Source organism: Homalodisca vitripennis, chromosome 4 (assembly GCF_021130785.1).
Source record: "Homalodisca vitripennis isolate AUS2020 chromosome 4, UT_GWSS_2.1, whole genome shotgun sequence".
NCBI classification, from domain to species: Eukaryota; Metazoa; Arthropoda; class Insecta; order Hemiptera; family Cicadellidae; genus Homalodisca; species Homalodisca vitripennis.
Genome location: NC_060210.1, coordinates 180,280,791 through 180,293,606, shown reverse-complemented (window position 1 = coordinate 180,293,606; position 12,816 = coordinate 180,280,791). Strand labels below are relative to the sequence as shown.

Genomic DNA, 12,816 nt, shown 5'->3' with positions numbered 1-12,816 from the left:
TGTAATAAGTACAGTACTGGCGAGTGAATTGTGATTGGTCCATTTCAGGAATCAAAATTTAGGTAGTCATAATTTAGAATGTTATGATGACAATACTATTTCTTTACTTTTGTTTCTTAATCATAAATATGTTAATACGTTTACCCTAGAAATATAATGCATAGAACTAAAAGTATACGCAATTTTAAATATTGTATTATGTATAGCCTGCGTTGGTAACGTATCTTGTTCGCATTTAGGCCTAAGTTTAGAAGTAACTCTTATTACAGCTAGAACCTGACAGGAACTCTGAAGAGAACCGCTAATCATAGAGACTGGGAAAAAGTACCTAAGATCGTTATTTACTTTGATAGAGATGAAGAGAAAGGTATAAATTAATAGAAGATATTTGATCTATTTAAATCACTATAATTATGCCTCGAATTTTGCCAAATCTTTTGACACACACTGAAATTTTAATCACAAAACATTATAACAGTCAATTTAATCCCCTAACTACAATATGAATCTGTGTTCAGCCCTTCATCCAAACTTAACCCGTTTGTCACTTTAATTTACTTCTTACAAGAAGGGCCATTCTTATTCAGATACTCAAGGCACATAAATTTCCACCTGTATGTGACAATTGTGTAGTTGGCAGCCGGTGGCACACAGGACCGGGCCACGTAACCCAGGTTGAGGTAGGTCAGGTGTTGAGGCGGTCAGGACTGAGGAGAGGTGCGCGCGCAGTCTACCACGTGTGATGTCGGTGTCGCTGTTGGAACAGTCAGTAGCACGTGGACCGCGCGCGCAGAGCTAGTGTGTGAGTGCGTGCTTGCGTCACGTACGCGTGCTTTACGTATGCAATAATATTACATTTTCTGTGTAGCAAGGTGAAAAACTTTCGAGTGAGGTTATGAGTACATTACAACGGACTATTTACAGTAAAATTAATTGATATTTTGAAAGATTCACGATTAATAAGGTATCATGGTACTTTTCCTGATAGTTCTTTACTCATAATTTATTCACGTTTATTCATATTTGTTTTGCAATATTACTTGATTAAAAAATGTAATACTTTGATAAATATTGAAGGAATATATATCGAGTGCCATAATAAAAACTTTCTTGTTTATTCAATTACATTCAAAGTTACAGACATTTTTTTCCAACCAAGTGAAACTCTTTAAAGAAGGCTAGTCATAAAGAAAAATGATGAATTTATTATTTTATTTTTCTCCTTTTATATAACTAAAATGTACAATATTAGTGAATTAATAATAACTTTTAGTTTATTGATATACATTGTAGGCCTGCCATAATTGGGGTTAAACGGAAGAATTGTAAAAAACATGAAAACAAAACTAAATTCCTATCTGTTTATTACTATTTAGTGTTGCTAGCTCTCTCCCCTTTGAACTGCAGCATTATTACCTATTTTATAATATAAATAGGAAAATAAATAAATAAAAAGTATTATCTTATATATTTGTTGGAATACATAATACTTTTAATACTTTTTTGATTAAAAAATTAAAATTAAATTGTTGTATTATTAATAACATATGGTGATACTGTTCGCATAGTTCTAACACAATCCAAAGTAGTTTCTATATATTGATTTATTTTACATATATTCATCTGATTAACTTTAAATATTGCAATTAGATTGTTTACTAAATACATGATTTTATTCCAACTGTATAGTTAATTTTCTAGTTTTGATAATTAAATTACATAATAATAAAAACGAGTTGTTATTGTTTGTAATAACTTATCCTACAAATTCATTAAACATACTAAACAAGACTATTTAAAAACTAATTGAATTACTATTTGATTACTGAACAGACACTGATTCAAATTATTAGACATTTACAAATTCAAGAATCAAGAGTATTTATTTCCTAACCTCTATCTTTATTTCTTTTTTTTCTTTTTGAATTATTAAGAAAATTCAAACATAACTGTATAATACGCTGTAAAAATATTCAGAGATGCAACAATGATAATAGCATCATAGTACCGCAAGGTAGTAGCACTTCCATCCGGTCAGCATGAGCACGTATATGTAAGCTTAAATTTCGCAGTCATTTTTATCTTATCCGCCATATAGGCCTACGTTTCCTGATACGTAATTAAGGTAACTTGAGTAAAAGACCTGCCAGAGTGTTGATAGTGACTGGCTTGTTGGCACTGTGCACATACTTCAAGTTGCTTATAGCTAAGAGCTCGATGTTAGTTGTCAAGTTAGTTACTTATTTTTTACTACCACTTCCGGCTTTCAGACTCTTTTAAGTACCCGAGTGTCTGGCCAAATTCTAAGTTTTACGTTTAACTGTGATGTATTTGAATTAGGTTAATGTCTGGGATAGATTTGAGGAACAAATGGGGAGCTATATTTTTAATTAAATAACTGACATACAAATAAAAAAAAACAACACATTTTAAAAGAAGCGAAGAAATACTCAATGTGTTGTCCAGGAACGTTACCATATGGAGAAGGTGTGTGGTTGGATTTTGCCTAAGTGTCAGTACTTAATAATCTCCAAAGAACATAAATAACACAATCCAAGGGACAAAAATAAACAAAACAAAAATACATTATGTGAATTTCGAGTTAAAGCGTTATGAATTAAAATAAATCAGTGCAATACGATTAATACATAAATAGTATTTTACTTTGCACAGACATTTTCAGTGGCTAGTTTGATAAATTTGATATAAATGCTAAACACATTCTTCTCCAATCACAGTTATAATTTTAAAACAAAATCACTGTATTATTTTTAAAATGCAATTGTCCAAAAATATTACTGTATGTAGTGATATTTACAACCCATTAATTGTTCGCAACTTACTAATGACATCTTAAAAACAGCAAACTTCTAAAACACTGATTACTTTGTATAAAGTACAATTATTTCCAAAGATGCCCAAGTAAAGCTTGGATAGCTTAGACTTGCAGAAACCCTGATAGTGTTTATAAAACGGGTAATGTAGTTAATGTCTAAAAGGAGAAAGTTTGTACCATGCTGTGGTACTATTTATTATTTATGTTAAGGTTTAGTGTACATTGAGCGTTGTACAGGTTATAATAATCTAAACTTTCATATTCTACCTCTCTTCTGGCGCAACATTGACAACAGTAGCTATGAATAATAACTTGCACAGTATATCTTTTTATGTTTAACGGGTATAAAACATTTTCTTCATTTTTTATTTAGGAGTCATAATTTTAGTTAATTCTCCGTATATGTTTAACGACTCAACTTTTGAATACTGAAAAACTGAATAAAAACGTTATTATTAATTTAAAAATGAATAATTCTCAGTTGGTTGAACTAAAAATGTACTTTAATAATCGGTATAACTTCACAGGTGACAAAATATCTAATGAACTAAAATATTTTGAAACTCTGACATACACGTTTGTCTCGTTATTTAACGAATAGTTCAGGTAAAGTACAGCACAAGAACTTCCAATTATTATGCAATCGTTAATATAGTAGAGTAGTATAGAGTTATATAGTATGATCGAACATTTATCGATGTAATTGAAATTACTAGAGATTCCAATTTTTAATGTTGCAATTGGTCATCATAATTGTACAGGGTGTACATAAAGTCCTGCACGGGTATAATATTTTCTGAACGATAACAGATAAAGAAACAAGATTTGGTACATCAATACTACACCTAAAAATCTACTTTTTGAAGGAACTATCAGTTTTCTGTAATATCATGGGGACGTCCCGCAAGGAGTCAGAAGGAAATCTTAAATAGGAGCATAGGTCAATATGGACATCATTTTAAAGGGCTTATCTAGCAGAGTTTAATGCCGCAAACCGCACTCAAAAAGATTGATCCAGTACAAAATGGCGGCTGTTCAAAGATTTTACTTGGTTACATTTTATTAGTAGCCATAACCCCAGTAAAGCAAAACTGCAACCAAACGAATACTGCAGCTAACTACTACATTATGCTTGTCAGTTGTACAGAAGTGAATTATGACATTAGTTATCCTCAAGAGTTACAAATTTGGTCCTAATATATTGATAACGGGGAAAACCTGATAACAGTAACAATTAGAAATCTCAGCGAACTATGACGATCGGAAACACTTCCTGTTTTCATAAAGTGTTGAACAGTTCTCCCTACAGTTGTTCTAGAAATTGGCTGCCTCTCGTGAAAGTAGTCATTAAATAAATGGCATGCTTCCTCGTGTGATCGTCTGTTATTTCCCCAACCATCATAAGAAGTGTTATACGTTCACGTTCGTCAAGCGACATAGTGTAGTTGAAGAACTACAAGCAATACGACAAACTCTTTTGTACTAAAGCGCACTGATAAAATGGATGGACAGCACTACTAAAACAAGAAAACTAGAATAGCCTACTATGAATAGACTGGCTAATAGGAAAGTCCTAACTGCGACCCAAAGATAAGAGATTTCTAATCGTTACTGTTATCAGGTTTTCCCCGTTATCAATATATTAGGACCAAATCTGTAACCCTTGAGGATAACTAATGTCATAATTCACTTCTGTACAACTGACAAGCATAATGTAGTAGTTAGCTGCAGTATTCGTTTGGTTGCAGTTTTGCTTTACTGGGGTTATGGCTACTAATAAAATGTAACCAAGTAAAATCTTTGAACAGCCGCCATTTTGTACTGGATCAATCTTTTTGAGTGCGGTTTGCGGCATTAAACTCTGCTAGATAAGCCCTTTAAAATGATGTCCATATTGACCTATGCTCCTATTTAAGATTTCCTTCTGACTCCTTGCGGGACGTCCCCATGATATTACAGAAAACTGATAGTTCCTTCAAAAAGTAGATTTTTTGGTGTAGTATTGATGTACCAAATCTTGTTTCTTTATCTGTTATCGTTCAGAAAATATTATACCCGTGCAGGACTTTATGTACACCCTGTATATCAACTATATATCACCTGATTCTTAAAACACACACACACACACACACACACACACACACACACACACACACAATATATATATATATATATATATATATATATATATATATATATAAATTTTACAATTAATTAATGTAACCTTTTTATTGATTGACGTAGAATAAAGAAATATACATTTTTTGCACTTTTATTTGTACAGGGACCATTTTCATAAATTTGGAATAAGAAAGAAGATATCCTGTGAAATAATTGGAATCCTGGTCTTAGAGAACTGTATATTTTTTGTGACATGTTGGAAAATTCAAATATTTATATTCGGTGACCTGTTCATCACGAAAGCACACTTTGGTCCTGACCCACTGTCTCATGTCTCGAGTACATAGACAATATTGAGTGCAGTCAGTCCGTGCACTAACATGTCCAGCTCGTTATCCCGCGCTCAGTCCTGGCCGCTGTTGGCCGCCGCGCCAGAGCCACCCCCGCTGGTGCGCCCGAAGAACTATGTGGAGACCCGCCGCATGCTACGCACCCATTACTACCCCGAGGGCGGCTGGGGCTGGCTGGTGGTGGCTGCCGGTCTCACAGTACAGCTGCTGACTCACGGTCTCCAACTATCTGCAGGAGTCTTCATCCCGCCCACGGCTCTACGGTTCGCCACCTCCGTCACCGACACAGGTCAGTTCAGTCGTATACACTCCTGTGCTTGAACAATTGAACAGTGGAATCTTTGTTCCACTATAAACTCAAGTTACACCGCACACATACCAGCTGTGCGGAAAATGTAACGCAAGAATAACTTAACAATTTCATCGGAAAATTTAGCGCTCGCTTATATCATGTATTTACAGGAATTAGATTAGTATTCCTTGCATTTTGACAGAGCAATGAAAAGAATATGATTGTGAAGGATAGATTTTGTTATGAATTTAGCCAGAGCTCAGCCGCAACACCCGAAAAACCAGCGTTTCCTACTATCGGTTCTTCAAATTGTTTCTTTCGTGGATTTTTAACTATCTATGTTTACTTTAGTTTCTTATCCCCCAAGGCAGCCACTCATAAATACAACTGGACTATATGCTTCCTTCATAGTCTCTGTTAAAAGTTAATCAAATTTGTAAGAAACTCTGGTTTCAGTCGTCTCGTACTTATTGTGTCAAGTAGTTAGTATTGTTCAGTAGGCCTTACTACAAATCCAAAAATACATTATCTTTGCTGTGAAAACTTTCTGCAATTGAGCACTTCAATTTTATAAGTCGGCATTTTAAAAGGAATGAATCAGTTATTAAAATATAGTAGAGTATGACTATCACAAGACATATTGTTTGGAAAAATAACTAGAATTTTGTTTACTTTGAAGTCGATAATTAATGTAAATCCTGTTTCCAGTGACATGTGCCAATTAAAAGCCCTGTGAGCCGATCTGAGTAAATCAATGTTTTTGTATCTCGAGTATAAAGAATATCTTGCGTTATCATACCAGTTATACAAATGATTATATTTTAAAAATTAGATCCATATATTATGATGTGTTTGGAGAGTAACGTAAAGATAATTAATTATGGAAATAGCCAAACCGATATAATGAGTTTTGTCTTCATTTTTAGCATTTATCCATAGAACAATATTTCAGTTTCGGATTTTAATTTTTATCTCAGCTAACTTTACTTTATAATTTGGTTAAGAATGTTGTACAATTTTTATTTTTTATTCTGTAATTAGATTAAAAGTACTCAGAAACACTTGTAAACAGACAAATTTTTATTAATTTTTTATGCATTATGCTTTTAGGTATGCACCTATATTCTACTATTCTTAACTAAGAAATAAAAAGCGTAACGTCATTTTTAGAATAAGGAAAACAATTTTCAAATATCTCGGATTGTTTCTTTCAACGACTATCAACGTACTGAAATTTTGTGTGGATCTTATACGGATTCGAAATCAGTCCTGATATTGGTGTTGTGGAAAATTATAAAGAGAAATATAAAAAGTAAATAGGATGAAAAATAAGCATCTTTCGTAAATAATTAGTAGAATTTCATTATTAGATTTTCCAATAAATTTTATTGTTGTTAATTTCCGCGTATTTTTGCCTGTCTAATCATGATGAAAACCGATACCAACACCACGTGTGAGGGAGAGATTTAAAAACACATTTTTGATACCCAAGTATAAAAATGTTATTCTAACTTAAGAACGAAAAATGTTTAGATGAAATATGTGTAATTTTATGTATATCATGTACATGTACAACTGCAGTAGGACAAACTGAACATAACAAAACATGATAGTCATTATTTTAGTGTTGGAGGGTTGTGACTATAAAAGTATCGCTTTTTAGTGAAAACAATCATTGAACAAAAATATATATTTTACTTGAAACGCACGATTCTATATTTAGTGGTAGGCCACCTATAACATGTGTGGAAGTACAGAACTGCTATACACAGTTTATTCCGTATTCTTGTTAAGAAGTCGATTGTTGGGTAGAAAGTTCTTCATTTTGATTAAGTTTCTATTTTAGGTCGCATCTTGGTATTACCTTTTTAATTTGTGTTATGATAATCAATACGAATGTATTTTTTGCATTGAATAGGATGCCGCAGTTCGTATGTTAGAAATCTTCATTTGTTTCTTAAGATATTGGTACTATATTTTTAGTTTCTTTAAAATCACTAATACAATTTCATAACATAACTTATTACAAAATAAATTAAATTAACCTTAAATGAAACATTTCTCAAAGCATTGAAAGAAAGTTACTGAAATACAAAAAAATGTTTGTAGTCAATCGTTTGTGGACAAAATATACAATAAACGTTTGTTAAGACATCAGAGGCTAGTTTGAATACCTACTTAAGTAAAAGTAAGCTTTTAATAAGTAATAATTATTTTTATTGAAATTGTCACTTAGCTTAGATGTACTTTTGTATAATTCCTAAAAGTACCAATGTCTCAATAACGAATAAAGATATTGTAGAACGGATTGCAGTATTGAGTCCAGTGGAAAATAAATATAAAAGTAATGTATCAAAACTGTACCTTTATGTATAAAATATTTGATCTAATATCAATGTGTCAGATCTAGGATGATGGTCGCAAATATGAACTTAATCAAAGTGAAGTACTTATTACACAATAATCAGTAGTAGTTTGGAGTCAATATCTAAAAAAATACAAAAAAAGTATCAGGAGGACCTCTAAAACTAACTTAACCTGTATGTTCTTAAACATATGAGTTTGTAAATACTGAACGAAATGTCATCGAGAAAAAGTTTTAATAACACAATACTACTTCTAATACATACTTGGTTAAGCTAAACTTTAGTAACTGCTTTATGATCTGTGAGAGTTACTTAAAGACTATGTAGCACGGTATTAATAGTTTTATTTGAACGCAGGAAACTGATTAAACGAAAATATTAGATGCAATTTCCTGAAACTGAATAGTACTCTTTGTAATGAAGTGCCCCGAGATGGTTCTCAGAATTTAGGAAACCGTGCTTTGAAGTATCGAACAGCTGCACCCCGTGATGAGAAGAACAGTTGTAACGCTGCCAGTGACTGCCACTTTGTAAATAACTGGCAGTCTAACAAGCAGCCCGTGCCGTGCCAATACCGAGTTACGTGCAGCGAACACCGCATGTCCACCACTGTAATCTACAACTACGGCTACAGCTACTCTGCCACTTACAATGCTACATACAGAACGCTGCCAGTGACTGCCACTGAGGCAGTCGCATACCGAGTTACGTGCAGCGCATGTCCACCACTGTGATATGACAGTTGTAACGCTGCCAGTGACTGCCACTTTGTAAATAACTGGCAGTCTAACAAGCAGCCCGTGCCGTGCCAATACCGAGTTACGTGCAGCGAACACCGCATGTCCACCACTGTAATCTACAACTACAACACGGCTACAGCTACGCGCCCTGTGATGAGATGAACAGTTGTAACGCTGCCAGTGACTGCCACTTTGTAAATAACTGGCAGTCTAACAAGCAGCCCGTGCCGTGCCAATACCGAGTTACGTGCAGCGAACACCGCATGTCCACCACTGTAATCTACAACTACAACACGGCTACAGCTACGCGCCCTGTGATGAGATGAACAGTTGTAACGCTGCCAGTGACTGCCACTTTGTAAATAACTGGCAGTCTAACAAGCAGCCCGTGCCGTGCCAATACCGAGTTACGTGCAGCGAACACCGCATGTCCACCACTGTAATCTACAACTACAACACGGCTACAGCTACGCGCCCTGTGATGAGATGAACAGTTGTAACGCTGCCAGTGACTGCCACTTTGTAAATAACTGGCAGTCTAACAAGCAGCCCGTGCCGTGCCAATACCGAGTTACGTGCAGCGAACACCGCATGTCCACCACTGTAATCTACAACTACAACACGGCTACAGCTACGCGCCCTGTGATGAGATGAACAGTTGTAACGCTGCCAGTGACTGCCACTTTGTAAATAACTGGCAGTCTAACAAGCAGCCCGTGCCGTGCCAATACCGAGTTACGTGCAGCGAACACCGCATGTCCACCACTGTAATCTACAACTACAACACGGCTACAGCTACGCGCCCTGTGATGAGATGAACAGTTGTAACGCTGCCAGTGACTGCCACTTTGTAAATAACTGGCAGTCTAACAAGCAGCCCGTGCCGTGCCAATACCGAGTTACGTGCAGCGAACACCGCATGTCCACCACTGTAATCTACAACTACAACACGGCTACAGCTACGCGCCCTGTTAATGGTTACAATGCCGATGTAAACATTGCTACCTGTCTCGGTGTAAATCGGGTTGCGAATTCATCCAGTTTCTGGACTCGCAGTTCTTCCATTTCGTGTTCATATTTACATCAGTGTTGAATCAAAACTGAATACAAAACTTACTACCCCTGTATATGTACTAAAAAAATACTTTTCATTTGATAGAGTTGAATCTTGATAATGAATCAGTTAGTACTCGACTTCTACGTTGCTAAATATTTCGGAAACTGGATACTGTATTATTTTCCGAAATATTCAGAAATGTAGTAGACGAGTTTGATAGGTCAGTTTGTTGTAGGTGTTTTGAGACATTAGGTCGTATTGCATACCAACGTTGGCAGAAAAACCGTTCCTGGTGAACTGCCAGTAGAGAAATCTGGCATAATTTGTCCGGTGCCGGGCAAGTTATTGGTGCCGGCCGGGGCTTTCAAAGTTGCCAAGGATCTCACGGAAGACTTATCAATCATCATATTAATGTAACTGTCACGGTGGATGTGACTTCATACAGTGCATCACAGCAGGGAGCAGTGAAATGCTTATATGGGACTATAAGCATGATATATCCTATAACATCATTTCTGTTGATATTTGAACATCATAATACTGTGTGTGGCAATTTGGCTTTGGTTTTACCTAGTGCATCACAGAGGGAGTTGTTTAGGTTAATGGTTATATGGAACGCCGTAATTTTGATATACCTTATAACATCATTTCTGTTGATATTTGAACATCATAATACTGTGTGTGGCAATTTGGCTTTGGTTTTACCTAGTGCATCACAGAGGGAGTTGTTTAGGTTAATGGTTATATGGAACGCCGTAATTTTTTTACACCTTATAACATCATTTCTGTTGATATTTGAACATCATAATACTGTGTGTGGCACGGTGGCTCTATCCAGAGCAGCACTGAAGGGGTTATGTAGATGCTGACTTACAATGCTGTAATGCTGATATACCTTCTATTAATAATCAAAATATCCTCACATAGTGCACGATAACTCAGGACGACATAGATGGTCTTACTTCTTGGTTATTTGTAGAAATCATAGTGAACATTCTCCTAGAGAGCATTCCATTAGTTTTGAAGTTGGAATGGAAAATGCATTCTAGCTGCATGGGTTTTTCGAACACTGATAGTTAACTTTCGCAAACGTCTGGAAGTTGAAGGTATTCGGTCTGAGTTTAAGTGTCGTGTAAATGCTCGATCTTCCTACACTTTCTTTCCACTCAACTTAATACTGATTTATATGTCTTTTTTATACACAAGTTCTTTATCTATGATATTTGAGATTTAGCAGTACCTATACAAATTTATAATTTAATTTGCATGATGAGCGACCATTTACTATCCCATTTATTTAATAGTTCTCTTCATACAGATGTTTAATGTTGTGTAATATTACTAGTTATTATAACATATATGATTTGTACTGGCAAGTGAAGTTTCAGGGTCATCAGTTGAAACAGTTGGTGCTAATTAATGTGCAACTTCTAAAATCACATGCCGGAAAGTAACCTTACTTATTTGGATTGGGTTTCTGTGTCGGCCAATAACGATCCGATTTTAAATAGTTTGTTTAAACCATTTTCGACTTATCTATCAATAGTTATATATGAAAATTAAACTAAACAAATATGGCTACAGCTGTACGTCAACAACATTAATGTTCGTAATCCTAAGTTGATGTGACATTACTAAGATGTGTTGGGAAGCGCTGGATCTGAATAACATATGCTGAAGAGGATTCTACTAGCTTATGCTTCTCGTTTAAACTATACTCATCTCTTCTCCATCTATAACCTCGAATTTATTGTTAATTACCTGGGATATTCGTGGCCTGCCACTATATAGTAAGCTGTAAAAACAGTTTTTGGGCGATCTTATCTTCAGCACGGAGAGTAGAAAATGTTGCTTTGGTGAGTCTCGGCAATTAGTCAAGTTTGACACTTGAGGCAGAGAGCTGAGTGGCGAGGGCGGTACAGGTGCGGTGGTCGCAGTGTTGATTGGTCTAATAAACCACGTTGTGTGGCTCGTTTGTCAGGGCGGCCACCTGGAGCGCTGCTGAGCCCAGCGAGCGACACCGCAGCAGCCGGTTCTGTCCCCGAGCTTCATTTACAAACTGGTGGCTTCCGAGAACAGCGCGGCCACGGGGCTATCACCGCGGTATCATTGAACTTCACTGCAGCACAGACATCAATTAGAAACACAATCCGGGCGGTCGGCTTATAGGACATCTACTGTAGAAAATCAGCCTGGGAAAGAAACCCAAAGAACTTTATAGCAAAGTTTGAAAATTAACAATAAACAGAATAAACACACTCAGTACAAAAATTATGCCTTCGTATATTAATACCTATCTGATAACAAACACATTTGGAACTGTTCAATTTAGAAAATGTATCACTTTTCATAATCAATCTAAATATGACTATGTTTATAATACGATGCTACGACAGTTGGAATATTAATTCACATAGTGGAAAAAAGGTCTTGCTGTCGTTTTGTTCGAGTCTAGCCAATACGAAAAAGGTATTCTATTACTACAGTAAACCACAACAAAGCAAATTGTAGCTAGTTCCTCTTATTATCATTTAACAAATTGATACCAACAATGTAATGTAGTGTTTGAGAGATCTCTAATGGACAAGTCCTCGCCTCCTTGTGTTCCTGGAAGATCTTGGCAAATCGACGTCTTTAACATAACGACAACCTTAAAAGAGGAACAAGAAAGTTGCATTATTCTGTACAAGGAGATTTCGCAGAAAATATGGTGTATACATGTTAGATGATAATCACGTAAAAGCCTTTTAAGAATTGCCGCTTTGAATTATTTATGGGTCGGAGTTGTCCACCTGTCGTGAGAGGAATTGACAACTCAATTAGTCATCAGGGATGTAAACGAGATTGTCTAGTCGAGAGTGTCAAGCTTGTCTGTCATACAAATGTGTGAAGAAATGGAACAGTCATCACTATACAGGCTTCTAATAACCTGTAATTTTCTAAAGTGTTTTCACAATTCATTGTGCCAAGGTTTTCTACCAGTACATACTACAAAGAGCCAAAATGTAATTGAACTGTTGGAGTAGTAAATTACAACGTTCTAAATTGAAGATT

The 12,816-nt window shown here is 35.5% G+C and overlaps 1 protein-coding gene across 1 annotated transcript in view; it reads left to right on the top strand.

Moving 5' to 3' along the window:
• Nucleotides 1-761: 761 nt before the first annotated feature.
• Nucleotides 762-12,816, top strand: part of LOC124360710 (monocarboxylate transporter 2-like) — a 521,103-nt gene continuing 509,048 nt past the window's right edge. The window contains 2 exon segments of the mRNA XM_046814544.1: nucleotides 762-964; nucleotides 5,121-5,596. Of these exon segments, the coding sequence (XP_046670500.1) occupies nucleotides 5,338-5,596 (259 nt within the window). The 5' untranslated portion in view covers nucleotides 762-964; nucleotides 5,121-5,337.